At 34.8% G+C, this 18,424-nt stretch overlaps 1 protein-coding gene across 5 annotated transcripts in view; it reads left to right on the top strand.

Moving 5' to 3' along the window:
- LOC129748643 (glycine receptor subunit alpha-4) overlaps positions 1–18,424 on the top strand; it is a 216,195-nt gene that overhangs the window by 130,640 nt on the left and 67,131 nt on the right. For 4 of the 5 annotated variants that reach the window (XM_055743309.1, XM_055743311.1, XM_055743308.1 and 1 more), the window contains exon 4: positions 12,183–12,259. In XM_055743309.1, coding sequence (XP_055599284.1) covers positions 12,183–12,259 — 77 coding nt within the window. Of the gene's footprint in view, positions 1–12,182; positions 12,260–18,424 lie in introns of those variants that run through there. The other variant, XM_055743312.1, reaches the window with a different exon arrangement.

The raw sequence follows: 18,424 nt of genomic DNA, 5'->3' as shown, positions 1-18,424 counted from the left end.
TCCAACATGCGAGAATGCCTTCGCTATCTCAATTTAGTAAATTATCATCTGATGTTTGTCGATAACCTTGGCTCTTTTTCCGATGTTTGATGTTGCCTTGTACCTCGGAAATGATAGGTTTTTTTTTGCTACTGCATCTGCAGCAGTGCTCATCAGTTCGTACGAAATAGCACCTAATGAAAGGAATAAAAGTGAAGTTTATTATTATTTTTTCTCTCTGTTGGCTCTGCTGTTGTTTTTCCTTTTCTTTTCCCCCATCGAATGAAAAATCGGAATGTCAATTTGGACTTTCCCCCAGGGGTGTTTTGCTAGGCCATAGAAATGTTAAAACAGGACCGGTATAATGCACCTTAGATAGTCTAGCAGCAGCACCACCAGCAACCTTCCACTGGCACTAATCGATTCCGGGGGTGGCCTCCCAGAAGGTCATTGCATCGCCCTCTGAATGCCGGCCAGGTTGATTGGGCTTGAGGAACATTTCATATACAACATTGCAGCATTGGTGCCCATGTATGGGCTGATGGTCTGACTCTAGGCTCTGGCGCCCCCACGCAGAGGCCACAACGAAAAGCCCTTGGACAGATAACATCAAATATGATAAGAACGACCAGGAATGTTTCGATCGGTTTGCATGTTTGAGCTAATGCAATGGCTAAAAAGCACTTTCATTCACAGTCTATCCTCTGGACCCGCACATGTGGGAGTTACTGCCGAGTATTTGTATGGCGATTGTGAACCGTTTTAGCAGAATGTTTCGACATTAGCTCACGGTCATTGTGTAATGAATGAATGTAAACTGACAAGTGAAGCGATCGATTACAAGGACAGATATAAAACAAAACATTTTTTTTAAAGAAAAAAATATGTTGGATTCATAAAGTAATTACGGAGATAGCAGTAACAGGAAAGATCACCCGAGCAGACTTTTATGGCAAAATAATACCTAATTTTGCTATCATGCCTTGAAAGTAAATTTAGGTATCATTTTGCCCGAATAAAGGTGGTACAATGCCAAAATTTGGGTCTCACTTTTCATATATGGATACCTCGATTATGCCAAGTGTAGGTTTCACTGAAACCTGATTGATGCCTTGTTTAGCCAACGTTTCAAAACGAGATTTGAGGGCACAATGATGCCACTTTGAGGTATAATTTATTGCCGAAATTTGGCATCGTTGTGGTTTCAAAAATTTTATCGAAAGGATGCCTAAACGAGGTATTAAACAGTTTTAATTAAAGCAAAATTTGTCATCATCGGGCTATCTTCCAGTTGAAAACGATACTCAAATTTTAACACCTTTCTTTTCGAAAAAAAAATGAAGCTTATAATCTTTCGTTTCATAAAGTAACAAATTTGCAACAATTAATGTATGCACTGCATTTGAGCAAACCTGTACCAAATTTTTTCTAACAGGGCACGATAGCAAAATTTGCCTAAATTTATTTTTCTGATATGCGTGTTCGTTCAAAAAATTATCATTTATTTAAAAGTTCATCATCTTCCCGCATTGGAAAAAATAAACGCCTAGATTTATACACCAAAACATGCCAAAAATGAGGAAGGAAAACAAAAATTGAATTTTGCATTTGTGAATAATTTAAGCAACGCCTTTCAAAACGTCAAATTCAGCAGCTTACAAAATTTACTCTGAAGGTTATAAATAAGGTTCGAGTACGTTTTTTTCAATATAATTTTCAATTGAAATTCAAATTTTTCCTTCAGAACATTTTCATACGGCTAAACATCTGTATCTGTATTGAAATATTAAATTTTCTAACTAGATGACTGTCGAAAATCCATACGTGTAGATTGGATGTATCCATCAAATGTCTGTGTTGACGATATCTGTTATTCTGTTCGAATCTCTAAATAAATTGATTGGAAATCATGGAACATAAATATTAGCCAACTTGAACTTAAATTTCCGAATATATGTGTTACAGATGTAAAAGATAGACTGGAGCCTTATTTTAATAATATTCAATTTTCAGCTCTACATTTCCCAATTATGTAAGAGGTTTTGAGTTACAATTCAAATTTTTATTTACCATGGCTTTTTATCTACTTTGATAGGCATTCAAGAACATATTAAATTTAAATGTTTCGGAGTTCTATGACTTTCTTTAAACTCGCTAGGTTTAAATTCTATATTTTCAACATTTTGGATAAACATAACGCAACATAAATTATGTACTTCAGTACGCATGAATTAAAAAAACGGCAAATAATTGCTTCCAAATGATTTGTATGTAATTCTGTAAATGTATATTACGCAGTTTCAGATTGAATTAATTTGCATATTAAATTCAAATTATATGTTATATTCTATATCCAACATGTATGGTTTTTTGTCCCTTAAATGTATCAAGAATATATCTATCACTTATGTAACTATAAGTGCCATGTTCGCTGTACATTGTAATGTTCATAGTATCGTCATTATTATGCAATATTCATAGTACATGAGCATATGTACATACATGTGCATTGTAACGCCTGAACATATACAATTCATATGACTATTATGAATAATACTAACAGAACTGTAGCATTATCAAATTAGTTGAATCCTCTTTGATCTGAACGTAATATTGCATATAAAATTTTAATATTTGTAACATTGTTTTTATTTTTAATTTGATATAATCCTAGCCACAAAGCGACGAGTGTGTTGGATTCTTTGCTATAATACATATGTCGCAGGTCTTTCATGTTGTTCGAAAACATTTATATCAATTTTCATAGTAGTCCTATGAATCGGGTATAAAATCAGGCGTTACGATGTGCATGTATTATGCATGCTGCTCGTGAAACTTGAGGTCTAGACATTTCTTTAACAGTTTAGCTAAAAATAAAGCGAATAATATCTTTAGATCCACAATTTTAGACTTTTAAATTTTAACTTTACGACATTCCTCATTTGGCTGAGGTATTTTGAAATAAGTTGAGCAAAAAACAAACATTTAGCTACGCACTGATTTTGGTAATGTGTCTTAGGTATCTAATTCTGCCGGGACTAAAACTAATTACTAGTTAAAATGCTTTCAATTATGCATTTTGTTTAAGAATTTGAATACTAGTTCGGAACTGTCTGAAAAACTTCGCGCGATTAATGCCTCCTAGTTTCTTATATTATGCTACTAAGAAAAACAATAAACCTAGCATACTGTGTTGTCTGATCCACGGATTCCGAGTCGCTGACCACTTGAAGGTAATGGCGCTTAAGCAGACCTGTCGCGTCCTCCGACGGTTGGGGTATACTGGTAGCACTTGCTCAGATCCAGCTCCTCTTGTTGGCCTAGATAAGACCGGGCAGTATCCGGTGCCGAGCCGGCGACTCACGCGTTCCTCATCGACTGACTGCCGGCAGCGGTACGGCTCAGTTGGTTGACACCGTAGCTCTTTGGTTTGGCGTAAGTGCAACCCTTGTGAATCGGACTTTTGCGGTCACCATGTCGCACCCGAGAATCCTTGAGAAGCCCTGCTTGGACTTGTAGCCTTGTCCGAGCGTGTTGGCCTCGAAGCTCGGTGGAATTTGATCATCTGGTTGTATTGCCTTACGCGGACACGTAACAGATCCTTAAAAAAAAGGTTAGAAAAAAGAAAATTTTTGTCACTGAAAATTTATCCTTTCCTATTAAATCTGTCGAATTTTCCGATGGTTGGTGATGTTTTCTTACCCATGATAGTGACGTGAACCTGGATCCGTTCATGTGATTGTTCCGTTGCTTGCGGTCTCCGAATCTTCGCCTTGGTCTCCAATTATCAGGATCACTCCCGGCCACTGAATAAAACGAGTGAAATCGGAAACTTTCGCGACAACAACCGAGCCCCTTTGGACTTGACTTTATTATTTGTTATGATTGAGTCGGTTGGATCAGTGACTGCAGATATATGTACATGAGTTGTTCGCATGAATAAATGAAATCTTTTTTTTTGTTTCAACTGCATAGCAATCAAACAAATTTTTATGGACATAATTGTTAGTTTATGAATCAATTTTTGATTTTCAAATTAAGAATGATAGATTTTACTTTTAAATACCCTTCTCTTAATAACTTCAAATATTATAATTGATTTGAGACATATTGTTGAAGTAATTTGTTTTGGTTTTATGCTAAAATTTAGTTTTACATCCTGTAAATAAATTATCAAAATCCTGTATTACTCAAAACAAAACAAACAAAAAACTGAAAAAGATAAAATTTTAAATAAACTCTACGTATTGGTTCTGTACGCCAATTTAAATTTATAGAAGGTTTAAATAAAATAAATAAATAATAAGGCGGTTCAATCTTTCTAGAACGCATTTCTCACCTAAACTAAAACTTATCATCCAAGATAAAAATTAATCACATATAGTTTACTATTTTCTTTTGAGCATTTTTTTTTAAGCTGAGCGAACTTAGATAAAATCAAACGGACTGTATTATGTAGATATTATAAAATGTAAAATTCAATTAACTGATAAAGTAAAAAAAAAAAACTAATCATCTATACAACTTTCGATCCTTGCAATGAATTAAAAAAAAAATGATCGAAGCTTTGGAGTTTTAATTTAACGGCTTTTCTAAAACTGCAAACTGTATCCATTTATAAGATTTTAGCAAATTGTAAAAAGTTTCGAGTATATTTAAAATATGGATAAGTTTAGTTTAGGGTACTTGTTCAGTATCATTCCCTCAAATTTAGTTGAATATATCATTGTTAAGGTTTTCAACGTGATTAAATTTTCGTCGCCGTTTTGTTTTCTTTCTTGTTTTTTGCCAGACATCATGTGAACAGATAGCTTTCATTACAAGTAGGCTCATATGAGCTTTTTGGTGTGATGTTATATGTTTAAAAAAAAAATAGTCCCATTTCGGCAATCTATAGAATTTGATCACAATGATTTATATATTGTAAATTTTTCATGTTTGATTAATTTTTACTGTTAACTTCGGCATTCCCAAAACGAACAAACGTGATGATGTCTAGATAAGCTAAGACTGGAAAATCAACAACGAACGCTATACTAGTAACGACTGCATGCTATATAACTTTTTTTTTTTTATTTAAAAGTAGTTGAGTAAAAATTCCATTAGTTTTACAAGTTTTTTGTAAGGATACCTTAATGATACCTATTTTTGCAATCACTGTGAAATTTTATTGTTTTGTGTTCAATTTTGAACACCTAAATAAATCTGATTTTTCATCACAGAAAATTGAATACCAAATCATGGTATCATAATCTTACTTTTCTGCTTTATCGTAATAAGTGAAACCTTAGTTATACCTCGTTTTGTTATCATGGAAAAAACAAAACCAAATAGTGCTCTCATTTTGGTCTCAAAACCTTGTTTAGGTATTGATTTGGCATCATATTTCGACATATGGATGCTTCAATGAAACCTTATTTTGACATCGAAAAAAATGCGATACTAAATTATGCTATCATTTTGGCATTGATAGCTCATTTTGGTTACTGTTTGCTATCGATTCAGGCATCAAAGTCTGCTCGGGCAAGCAATAAATAGAAAAATGTGATTAACTCCACCTAATAATTCAAACTCATTCAATTTTTGTTAGCACATGATTTTGTTAGCACTTTCTATGAAGGAAAAGAAGGTATTAATATGACATTGAATATAAAAATATAAAAAAATATCGTTGTTTACAAAAAATACTCTTGATTTATAATAAAATCTCTTTTTTATCTTTGCACACTTTTTTCAGACATGTATTGATCAATTATATTTATCATAGAAGCAGAACCTTTGCAAAATCATGACAATTTACTATTTACACAAATTCACCTGGAAACCACAATTGGAATATGGTTGGAACCTTTTCATGATCACCTTTTGCGATCCATGGAACTGCTCACTATGTATTAGTTAATTGCTGGGTGTCTACTAGTCTAGGCTTACCAGATACTTTCAGAAAAAGCGGGACATTTCACGAAAAAAAGCGGGACATCGCCAAAAAAAAGACATTTTAGAAACTCTTAAAAATATAATTTTTATGACCATTCCAAAACATATGTATATGTTCCTTCAGCTAAAATAGTTCTTAGAAAGTAATAAAATATGCATAACTGAAATTGGTTAAAGAAACTTAATTCTGAGAAAAACTTTTATCTTTGTAGACTGCGAAAATTTAAGTCTAAATAGTTCAGAGGGATTTAAAATACAAAATTTGAAGAAAAATTTTATATTTTTAAGCAGCCGTTTTTGATCATCTACCAAGTTTTTTTAATATGTTTTTATTCGTACCAATTCATCATTGCATTTATATTACATTATTACATCAAATAAGGTGTTCAGTTCAAATATGAACTGTCCAGCGCCCTATAGTTTACTAATCACTAAAATTTATTCAATGCCCGCAATCCGATGAAGATCTTCGGTGGAAGCCGCCAAATCATTTTCAGAACCTTGTTCTGAATCCTCTGGACGGCTTTTTTTTCACGTCGCACAGCAGCTAGACCAAATCGGAACATCAACCAAGTTTATTTAATTTAACTCGTCCATTCATTCATTGTTTGATTGAAAATAGTGTTTTCTATTCTATTTTATCTAGAATTTGTTTTTTTAAGCTTCATATTCAAGGGATTCTGCTAGGATTTCGGAGAAACATCTGGAGCCATCATCATTTGGAAGAAACTTAAATAATATTTTTCAATCGAAAAATATTAACATCGTTAGAACGTACTCAAAGAACGCTTAACTGAACCAGATTGATATGGTGATGCTAAGATAAGCTTGTCTAATCGCCCGGTTTAACCCGGACTTACCAGAATATTTGACACAAAATTTAGGAAAAGTTCGGTCCGGCCCGGTTGCCCGGATTCCGTAGAATGAAGTCTGGATTTTGCACTGATTTATTAGCTTTATTTCCACAACTCAAAAAAACTTAAATTGAGCTTAAAAAAAATGCGTCCAAAAACCGATTTTTTTAACAAGTTTAAAATAAATAATCATGAAAATTTTTAGGAAGCCTAAAATGCGATTTAAGAACCTGCTGATGTGTTTTAATGTTTTAATATATTTTGAAATGTATTCCTTTTTTTTCATTAAATAATTCCTTGGTATTGACCAAACTTGCTCGAATATTGTTCGGATTTTGGGATGGAAATTTTGAAATCCGATTCCCGGAATTTGAAAGTTTTTTAGATAAAATTACCAGGATTCGTCCGCTCCGAATATGTCTGGTAAATATTCTGACAACCTTAAAACATAAGAACTAAACGAGTTATTTATTCTTGTCTTATATACAAAATGTTGCTGATTTGTTGTGTTGAACCAAAAAATTTAAATTAAAGCTTAGGTTTTTCCAGTGTAAGTCAGTGAAACGTCATAAAAGTGTTACCTATTCAATTTTTACAGCCTTATCGGTGAATGCTATGATATTTAAGTAGGATAATTTCTAATTTTCAAAATCTTAAATGGATAAAAAAAAGATGAGAAAAAAAGACAGGAGTTGAAGATGATATCGAGAAGAGATTTTATAGTGTGCGTTTTCATCAAGCACGAACTAACTATTTTGAAGTGGCAATCCGAAGAGGGTTGAATCAACAAACTTTTCTCAGAAAAAAAGCGGGACATTTTGAGGAAAAAGCGGGACGGCGGGACATTCTCTAGAAAAGCGGGACATGTCCCGCTTTTGCGGGACGGATGGTAACCCTAACTAGTCAGGCAACACTTTTTGCATGCCAGAGACGGATTTATTGCATAGTTTAGGGGTTGGCATTCAGTTATTCGCAATAACCATAGACTTTTTACCTATATTTGAGATCAAGGGTCCCACTACGATCCTTGGTTTGAACTGCGTGAGCATCCTAGAGTGGCTCCTTATACTTCTTAAGCAGTTGGGCCAAAAAAAAAATCAGAAAAAATCGCTAGTTCAAAGTTTTCAATTCGACAATGAAGAATTTTCGAGGTGATTGTGCAAAATTATTTTTACCATATCTTTTTGCAGATTGTCCTTTTCATAACCAACACGCATACACAACGCTACTAAAATTTTTCAATAGTAATGTATTTAGCTATCACCGAAATGAAGTGCCAGGATTCTATATGATCATAGCTTTATTTGAGATCCCTCCCTCTTTGTATTAGGAGAAAAGGAAAGGGAGAGGGGCACTTTCATATATTTTTTTCGCGTAACTCGAATACTTATCAAGTAAATGGACCAAAATTTAACATAGATATATATTTGGGTACTTGATAAGATGGTTAATCGCCGCGATGAATTGTTTGTTGTTTTCATCGACTTTTTTCGGCGAAAATTAAAACGAAAATACTTTCCAATTGGTCCAAACGATTCGAGCTACTTTTGGCGTTTCGCTCCTCCTCAGTGGACCTTAAAACTATTTTTTTATCGTATAATTTTCCATTTTACAAGAACTTATTATCTTACTTTATCTAGCGTTTGTTGTTTGTTTTTGATGTTATGTTTACATTGATCTGTCAGTGTCTTGATCTTTGGAAAAAAATGGAGTTGTATGCTGATTTGAAATTAATTGAATCTTTATGTTTGTTCTGTTTCTGTTGTTAATCTTTCTGTTTGTTCTGTTTCTGTTGTAAACAAACAGAAAGATTCAATTAATTTCAAATCAGCATACAACTCCATTTTACCAAAGATCAAGATACTGACAGATCAATGTAAACATAACATCAAAAACAAACAATAGACAGCGAATAACAGTACAACGATCGCTACATAAAGTAAGATAATAAGTTCTTGTAAAATGGAAAATTATACAATTAAAAAATTTAATTTTTAGGTCCACTGAGGAGGAGCGAAACGCCAAAAGTAGCTCGAAACGTTTGGACGAACTGGCAAGGATTTTCGTTTTAGTTTTCACCTAAAAAAGTCGATGAAAACAACAAACAATATTTGAGTACGTAATTTTTTTCAAAGTCGATTGAGTACCTCTTTCTTCTTCTTATTGGAAATACAAAGTACCAAAGGAGGATTCCATACAATTTTTGAAAAAATCGAGAAATAATCACGAAAATTGAACCGAATTTGGCATGTAAAAGAATTTAAAGACGAGAAATGATTCGGTTTAAGACCCTTCCCGTTTTCCAGTGGGATGATAGGAAGCGGGGACGGGCTTCCATATATTTTGATTTGCGTGACTCGAACACTAATCAAATGAATTCAAATTAGGAATAGAAAGGTATTTGAATATGAAAAGTATTTTAATGATTATTTAGGCGCCCCTTTCATCTACTTCTTAAAATTGGAACATACAAAGGGGTGACATCGGCAACAATTTTTACTTTTTTTCATAACTAGAGAATTACCCAAGCAACCAAAAGTCACATATTTACTTGAATGAAGGCATTGAAAGTTACATATTGGCTGACAAAGAGAATCAACTGCCCAATTCCCTTTAGTGAACTTTATGTACTCATTAATGAACTTGAAAGTTGCTAAAGTGATTAATATGTACGTTGTATGTGACTTGTTTTGCCCAATTCGCATTAGTGAACTGTATGTACTCATTAACGAACTTGAAAGCTGCAAAAGTGATCTATACGTACGTTATACGGGACTTAAGTCACATAAAGGGCACAAAAGTGCTCAATACGGGATTTGGTAAGTCACATAAAGAGCACAAAAGTGCTCAAACGGGATTTGATAAGTCACAAAAAGTGCGTTGATGTGCTTTCAAAATCAAATCACCTCTTCGAGTTTTAGTTTCAGTTAGAACAACATCTAGGCGTGGTCTCGTGGTAGCGTGTTCGATTCTCACCACGAAGGTCGGGGTTCGATCCCCAAGCCGGACAAGTTTTTTTTCAATAAGTAATTTTGAACTTGAGTGACCATTCTGATGCAATATATGTAGGAAATGTAGGGAAGAAGCAATTGAGCTATTTGTCGAGTTTAAAATCCGGCGCGTGGCATCATGGCGTCACCGGTGCAGAACACAGTAAATAATCAAGAGAAGGTGGTATGAACCGAAGCCAACGGTTCAGTTGAAATAGAGAGAGATTTTTTTGCTCATTTTGCGATTTTTCGGAAGCTGAATTAAGAGGCCGCTGGAAGCTGAATAGAAGATCATTAAGACTTGTTTTGGAAGTTGAAAGTATCAATAAGAACTTAAATTTTGAGCTGCATAGAACGTACTTCATATCAATGATGGGGCTGAGTAAGCGTGTTTGTACCTGTTTTATGGGACTTTTGGTTGCTTGGGTAATCAAGCAAATGGACTCAAATTTGGCATTGGAATTATTTTTTCGGTTGGGAGGATTTAATTATTACATAAAACCATTTTTCTCTTTTCCAATGGAAAAAAGAAACAGGATGAAAGGGCTTCCATACATTTTTTGTCATATCTTGAAAACTCATAAGGCAAATCAACCACATTTACTATTATTTGAAGCCTACCAGTTTTACCTTGGGGAGATTCCATAAAAATATTTGTTGTGTAGCTCAAGAACTCATCATACAAATTTTGTGGTAGATCTGTGATGCTTTACATAAATTTCATTCTAAAGTCATGTTTTTTTACATTTTGTCGTATTTTTTTACATTTTACTTAACAAAAATCAACTAACATTAGTCATTACCAATTATGTCATATTTTTTCAAATTTCAAGATAATAATCAAAAATTTATATTGACGTTAAAAATTGAATTTAAAAAAAAAAAACGTCTTATACTTCCTAAATAATAAAATTTCCTGAAATCTGTGAATTTTTTCTAAAATTCTGTGTTTCACCAGATTCTGTGATGAAAATTGTCTCAAAATTCTGTGAAAAGGCCTTGTGGTAAGATGCTAGCGATCTAACTCGGAGGATTAAAGTTCGATTCTCGGTCAGAGCGCCAAAAGTTATAACGGAGTTTCTCGAAATGTTTTTTTCCCTTTCCACCCCATGACTCGAAATGGTTTTTTCTAACTTGTTATATAACATGTGTCTGAATTCATTACCTTCGATCATTCATTGAGTTTTTCTGTAAAATAATAAATTCAAGGAGAAAACAAAAAAAAACACACACATCGCTAAAAATAAAGCAACATTCCATGTATTGTAGTAAACAGAATACTGTCCATCGCTTAAGTGATTAGATCCAACTGACAGATAATGCAATTCAGATTGATTAAAACTGTCACGACTGATCGTGGCATTGAAAATGGAACAAGAAATTCAGTTGCGCGAATCGACTAGTACCGCAGAGTGTTAATTAATTTCAAACCAATTGTTTAGAATGGTGCCTCAGTCGTGTGCGATAATTTTTCTCTGAGTTCTTTTCAGCTAGTCATGATGGTTAATTTTTGCTCTTATGAAAATAAAAATTGAAAAATTAAAAAAAAAATCTGACAAAAAAAGTCGAATAAACGAAGAAGTTAAAACAAAGCCCGACAATCGACCAGCCGTAATAAATCCGACCATAAACAAACAACTATTATGTCATCAAACAATTCACCCATCATCGGATTGGGGAGACGATCGTGAACTTGAGAAAGCTGCAAATTCCGCGAGATTGAAGATCCAGATATTTACATACTCACTCGATAGAAAGTACCGACTACAACGTCTGGCTTCCGGAGACGAGACATAGAAAAGAAAAAAGGCAAAAACAAAACATTCAGTAGCGCAATTCCACTGGATGGCGGCTGGACAGCTAGCGGCGATTGCTACCCTTCTTCAAAGATTGTTCTCTTTTATTGATATAAATAAATATGTTTTATATGTTTTCATTTGGACAGATAGACAGACAGGCCCAGATGAATGGGCGAAAGCGCGCGTGCTCGCTCGCTTTGTGGGAAGTTTATGAATCAAAATTGAACGGACATTCCCGTTCCCGTTCTCGGTTCCCTTACATGTTGTTCTAGCAGACGAAATAAAAGTAGAATTTGGTCATTTGTAGCTTACCCTGACGGTGAATCTTTGGTCTATTACCGTGCGCTGGCAGTCATGCAATCCGGTTTCGAAGCTATAACCCGTTGTCATGTGTTAAAATTTTTTACTTACTCACTTACTCACTTACTTAATTTTTCGTTGAATATAATATAAGGACAGGAATGTTTGGTGTCATCGATTTCGGTGAACTTAAAATGTATGGCCAGATAACAATTTCTCTTAACAAACCAAATTTTAAAAAAAAATATTTTCATTAAAGATGTATTTGATCAAAATTCAGCACACGGCTTATGTAACTGTTTTTTTTTCTTTTCTATTTTCAGCTTCCTGAAAGAGGTGATAACTGCAAAAAACTACACATTGAAGCCTCGGGTAGTGCTTCCAGATGACTACGTCAAAGGTATGTCATTTGTTCTATCAGCGATACAGTCGGTGACAAAAGTTAGTAACCAAGATAAATTTCCACCATCATTTGGCTTGTTTGCCTTTGAAAATGCAGGTTCTAAGAAATAATTTTTGCTGACTGATCCTATTGAAGTCCTTCAAGACTATTATGGAATTGGTTTTTCTCGAAAACTCTGTTAACACATGTGATTAATTAACCTATTAGGTATATTTCTCACCATTAAAATATAGAGGGCCAAAGTATACCCGAAGAAGAGGTTACAAAATTTCAATGCCGCTTGGCGCTAGCTCTATGAGAAAAGTGCGCTGTACCAAAGTATACTGTACCCAAGATGATATGATTGTAAAAGCACTTCTGGCATAAAGACTCGAGATCCCAAGCAAAATGATGCATGACCACCATTCAAGCGAAACAAAAAGGGATTTTCATCATAATTGGATAATTTTTCCTGAAATTTGGAAAAAAAATCATTCATCATTTTTATTCCGACTTGCCAGTCCGATAACTCAACCAGTGTACCAACTAAAATAGTTAGCAAACGAAGGTTTATTGTCATAGTCCTTCTGCCATGCCAATAACGAAAACGCATTGCGTTGGCTGTCTTCCGTTTGACCGGTGGTACATCATTCGACAATATATCCTTGCTGATTTGTTGTTCCCATCCTGCATTGTCTTGTGGTGGGATATGGGATATGTTTTGTTTGGTTTCTTTCAGACATATGCAATGCAGTTGCGCTGGGAGGACAATGCCTGCGTTGAGAAAACTTATTAGTGCCGGCTCGGCATAGAATCTTATGCCTATAATTCTACCTCCAAGGAAGTTCATTATTAGTGTAGAGCATGGGTGGCCAAAACATGGCCCGTGGGCCTCATGTGACCCGCGACTGACTTTTTGTGGCCCGCGAAGCTTAACTCGAAATTACCATATTCTTTGAATTGATTTTTTTCAACCATTTGAAAAAAAATGCATCTAAACCTACGCCAACAAAATTCGAAAAAAAAGTAAAAGAAATCTCCTTACTCCATACTCTGCAATGTTTTCCATTTGTCTTTTGCTAACTTCATATCATTCTTTGGAATCAAATGAGATTTTTACCGTTCTTTTGCGGCCCACCACACTCCTCCACACCAAAAGGCTCAATTGGTGGCTGTTCTGTTTTTGAATCGTTGAGAGATTGAAACTGACTCTTATTTTCTTTTTGAGGAGTTTGGAAAGCCTCAGGAAGACAATAAGACCATATCAAACTATTAACTTAATTTATATTTTAAAATTACCGAGAAAATTCACAACATAATCGAAATAATATTTTTACAGAAACTTAAACTAGTCATAACTAGAATTTTTTTCTGAATTTTAATAAACTTTGGTTATCCAACAATATTTTCGACTTTGTATTTTAAAATAAATCAACTTTTCTTTGGAAATATAATAAATTTTATGTAATTTTTTTTTGACTTCAATAGACACAGATATAGTTTTTGAAATAAAAAAAAGATAGTTTTTCCAGAATTCAACTAGAACCAGTTTAGTACGGTAAATTTACTCAATAAGACAACTAATTTAAGAAAAAAAAAAATCCAAAGTTATTTATTTCGTTTAAAAAAAATCAATATTATAAATGAATCATAGAACCCGTTCCTGATGCTTATCCAATTTACTCAGTTCTTATTTTTTATTATTTGCAGAAATATTTCACACTGAAATAAAGTTATTTCTCAGACATCACTTTTAATTATAACTTATTTTGTTGACTTGTTTATACTGCCTATATACTATATATTCTAGAAATTTCAAGAAAAATTCAAAGTCAATTTGTCACACTGGGAGAAATGGACGCATAACTGTCACACTGAGACGATTGGACGCACATTTGTCACACTCAAGAAATTAACGTGTTATAACTTCGGAACATCTAAATAGAATTTCACCAAACTTGGCATACGTGTCCTTGATAGTCGGGAAGGGATCACGGAGATATAAAGAGGGGGAGGGCCACTGTTTTCGCGACATCCCAGCATGTGCAAGAAAAACTCTGCAAACTGCTTCGGGTTCGTTGCTGGTGATTGGAAGAGTGAATGTAAACGTACCGGCTTCACTGCATTAGTCAAATTATTACTCTACGTGGAGCTGTAATCCATAATTGTCCAGGATGGCCATATGTGATTGTCGGTGGTTTTGGCAGACCATTTTTCTGGTTTTGCTTTGAGTTTTTGATTTTGACGCACTTCGCAAAATACCGAATATCGAATCACGAGTTTTTAATGTTTACGAACGATTCCCCCAGAGTTACTTCATCCGGAACTTGTCCCAGGACCGTGTTCACTTCAAACGGATTGATTGTCCTCTTCTGATATCGCTTCTCTCGTGGTTGCGATATTTTCAGCACGGCAGCTGACAATTAGTTAAAGAAATGTTGCTTCCTGTTAAATGAGTGAGCTGCCGCAAATTGCTCCTCCGTGCCGTTTTATTGATCGAACCCGTTAAAGATTTCATGTTTGTCACCAGATAATGTACGCTTTCAAATAATCCGATTCAGACATGATTTTTTCAATTTAAGCTTCCATTCACTAATAAAAGACAAGAGTCACACACGAAATATCGGCCCTTATTCTGCGCCGCGCGTGACGTGATGTTTGTAGAGTCACCCAAGTCACTCTATTCCAGTTGTCACTTAAGTCGAGAAACGTCACTTCGGATGAACTTTTGGAGTTCTTACCCTATTCCCATAGTCACCGAGGGTGAGAATAGTCGCATTCAAGTGACGATTTTAGGTGAGAATTGTCGGTACCTTTTTAGGAAGCGACGAAGCAAAAATTTAAACAGAAATTAATAGTTTGTTGGATTTGCTTTAACAATTTAATTTAAAAAACGTCAGAAGTTAATGGAAAAGCAAGTTCAGTTTTATTTGAGCATGTTTGGATCAAAAATTTGAAAAAAAAAAACGGAGTATAATGAAACTGACATCTTAATCTGAAATAAAATAGAATCTTAATTTTGAACTAGAGTTAATCAACCAAAATTTCATAAAAAATTTCAATAATGTATCTTATTCTTGGTGCGTTCAGAGAACGTAACTGGATTAAGAATAATACTTAATTTTGATTAGGCGCAATTGTTTGTTTGGTATGAATTGTAGTGTCATAATACCAATCAACTTATATTTTACGTTTGATTTGAAATATTTTTTTTTATTTCAATTATTGGGTTTACAACAAGTTTATTACCTAAATCGATTTCCAGTCGTGAAACGAACAAAAAAGGTAAATTTCTACTATAAAATTTTTAAAACTAACACAATTTTTTTTCTATTTCTGGGATTAACACAAATTGATCATCCTCCGGCTGTAAAATTTAATTCGTTGCTGGCCAACAGTAGATGCATTGGCATTGCATTGCTGGCCAACAGTAGATGCATTGGCCCATTGGAAACTCCTCTACCGTGAATTTTCTGTACGGCTGGTGTTGCTCAGGGCGTCGGTGATATCTTCACTATGCAAACCGGAGCAGGTTGTCTTTCAGATTCTTTGCATAGCGGCAGTGTTGGTGTTTTTGTTGTAAGCAGCAAAAAATTGGGAATGGAATCGGTTCCTCACGGTAACGTGATGCTCCAGAGCGGTTCAGGTAGCATTCTGAAATAAAGACAATTTAGTTAAAATTAGTATAGTCACTATTTATGTTTTTCAAAATGAGAAATTATTTTTAACTGCAGTTCGAAACTACCGGTGGCTAACTCCTGGCGTTTGATCAAACGCGTTTCCTGTTGCTGGACCGGTTGTTTTCAGCCATACCAAATTTTCGATGCGAAGATTGATGGAGATGTTGGGATTTTTAGGAACGCCGTGTTTTGCTGATTGCTGGCTTATGTGATCTTGGGCCTGATCCTCGATCTCGGCATCGGTAAAAACGGCTGGTCCCTGCATTTTACGCTTGTAAATCCGGATTATTGCCTTATACTGAACTAGCCGTCGCGAAAACTGGGAAATTTTTCCGAAGAAAAAACCGAAAACATAAGTTTGACAGTTCGGCGCTCATCCAGTCACTCAGCTGGGAATGAACAGCTGTCACTTGCTCTCACCTTGCTGTCACCTCACTTAAACCGACTGTCGGAATAAGGTGACAAGAGTCGAGTGACGGTGGGGTGACTCGCCAATCGTCACGTCACTCGCGGCGCAGAATAAGGCCCATCAAACCAAACAACTACTGGTACTCTGTTGTGTTGTGAGCCTACTTGGTTGATTGAACAGAATCAAAGCAATCGAAAGATTCCTTTTAATTCAACCACGGTAAATGAAAAGTTCATATACCAATATTTCGATAGCAACTTACTACCTTCTTTAGTGAACCTTCAATCGAAAACGTTCACTGAAGATGGTAGTAAGTTGCTATCGAAATACTGGTATATGAACTTTTCATTTACCGTGGTTGAATTAAAAGGAATCTTTCGATTGCTTTGATTCAACTACTGGTAAAATATACGTGGTGTGACAAATATGCGTCCATTTTTCGACTATTCATAGAATTTCGCGGCATATATGTCACACAAGGATTTTCATTGAAAAAACAGTTCAATTTCGAAAAATTTGATCGAGGCTCAAATGATAGGAGTATACTTTAGAGATCTACGGCATTGGAGTCAAAAAAATTGCGAAACTGTGCGATAGCAGCGAAGTGTTTTTGTGAAACTTTGATTGCGTTTTTCTCGCTTTGCCTTTTTGTAACATGTGACAATTATGCTTCCAACGGCAGTATAGAAAACGTAAGGTTGTTACTTTTTCAAAAAAAAAAAAGAAATAGAAGGCTGCGTGTTGTGACGCCTCGACTTCAATCATTCACATATTAATCACCATTTCATCAAGAGAAAACTTTAAATATCAAATGTAGCTCTTAAAATGTTTATTAAACTTTATGTTCGCACGCAATTAAACGTAAATTATATAAGTATACCATTTACTTAAAAAAAATGCTATGAAAATTTAGTCGTGATCACTTGAAAAGGATTTTTTTTTCGTTTTCAACTTGTTTATGGATAGTTTTCCCGCCAAACATATCACATTCTGTCGTACGCGTTCGTCGGGAGCGGTCGTGTATTTAGCTGTTTCGTTTCGCGGAGTATCGTCATGGTTAATAATTTTTTAACAGCCTCGCAGTGTTTCTGAAGTGTTTGCATATGTTTGATTGTGAAAAAAAAATGTGAAAATGGGGAAACAGATTTGGGAGAAATAAGTGCATGGATTTTCGTGAAAAAGTTCCCCACGGCAATGGTTTCGCAAATGGCTATTATCTTGAGTGAATGAAAAATATTGGGTACCGATTGAATGAAGATATTGGGTGATAGAGATAAGCTAGATAAGTGTCGCTCCGAAAAGTATCGCCGAGAATGTGTTGTTGCTTTTAGATTCATATAGTTTAGTTGTCCAATGTAGGAATGGGAAAAAAAAATGTCTGCCCACAAAGTAGCGTTGTACGATTGAGGGCTTGTGTGTAAACCAAAGCTGTTGTGTAAAGTTGATGAGAAAATTAATCTTGTATGGGTTTGATCGGTAAAAGAAAAGGTAACACGGAGAAATGAAATCCAGTTTCGTAGTGCGCGAGACGCGAAGTGAATTTTCGCTTGTGTATTTTAATAATGATGGTAGTGTAGGGAGGCGCCGAATGAACGCAAGTTTTATGTGTATGTGCAATGCGAGGGAGAGCTTGAGTTAATCGCAAAGTCAACCACCGCAACCACCACGCATGCAAGGGAGTCTGAACGTGTTCAGACTGGAGGAAGCAGAAGATTCTAATTTGGTGAGGAAATTCCAATTGAAGTGGTAGCGTTGTTCATTCACTTGTTAGAAAGGTTCAATTGGAAAAAACAGTGTAGTCTTTGAAATTATTGGTAGATATGGGTCAGATGAATCGTAATGATCAACGCTACATATTTCAATTATTTCATTGCGCTCTTATTTTCAATCACTTATGGACTCAAATGCTTTTATTTCATTCATAACTATATCAGTTTATTACAATTAAATATTAAAAAATCGCTAATGCTTGGTTTGACGTAAGACTAAGCTTTTTTAAATGAGGAATGTACGACAACGACTTACATTTAATAAATAATCTATTATGTTTATACCTTCCAGCTTCGAGATGGATCTTAATTTAGTTTTGTTTAT

The sequence above is a fragment of the Uranotaenia lowii genome, chromosome 2 (genome assembly GCF_029784155.1).
Source record: "Uranotaenia lowii strain MFRU-FL chromosome 2, ASM2978415v1, whole genome shotgun sequence".
NCBI lineage: Eukaryota > Metazoa > Arthropoda > Insecta > Diptera > Culicidae > Uranotaenia > Uranotaenia lowii.
Note: the sequence above shows the minus strand (reverse complement) of the source record. Positions and strands in the feature narration are given on the sequence as shown.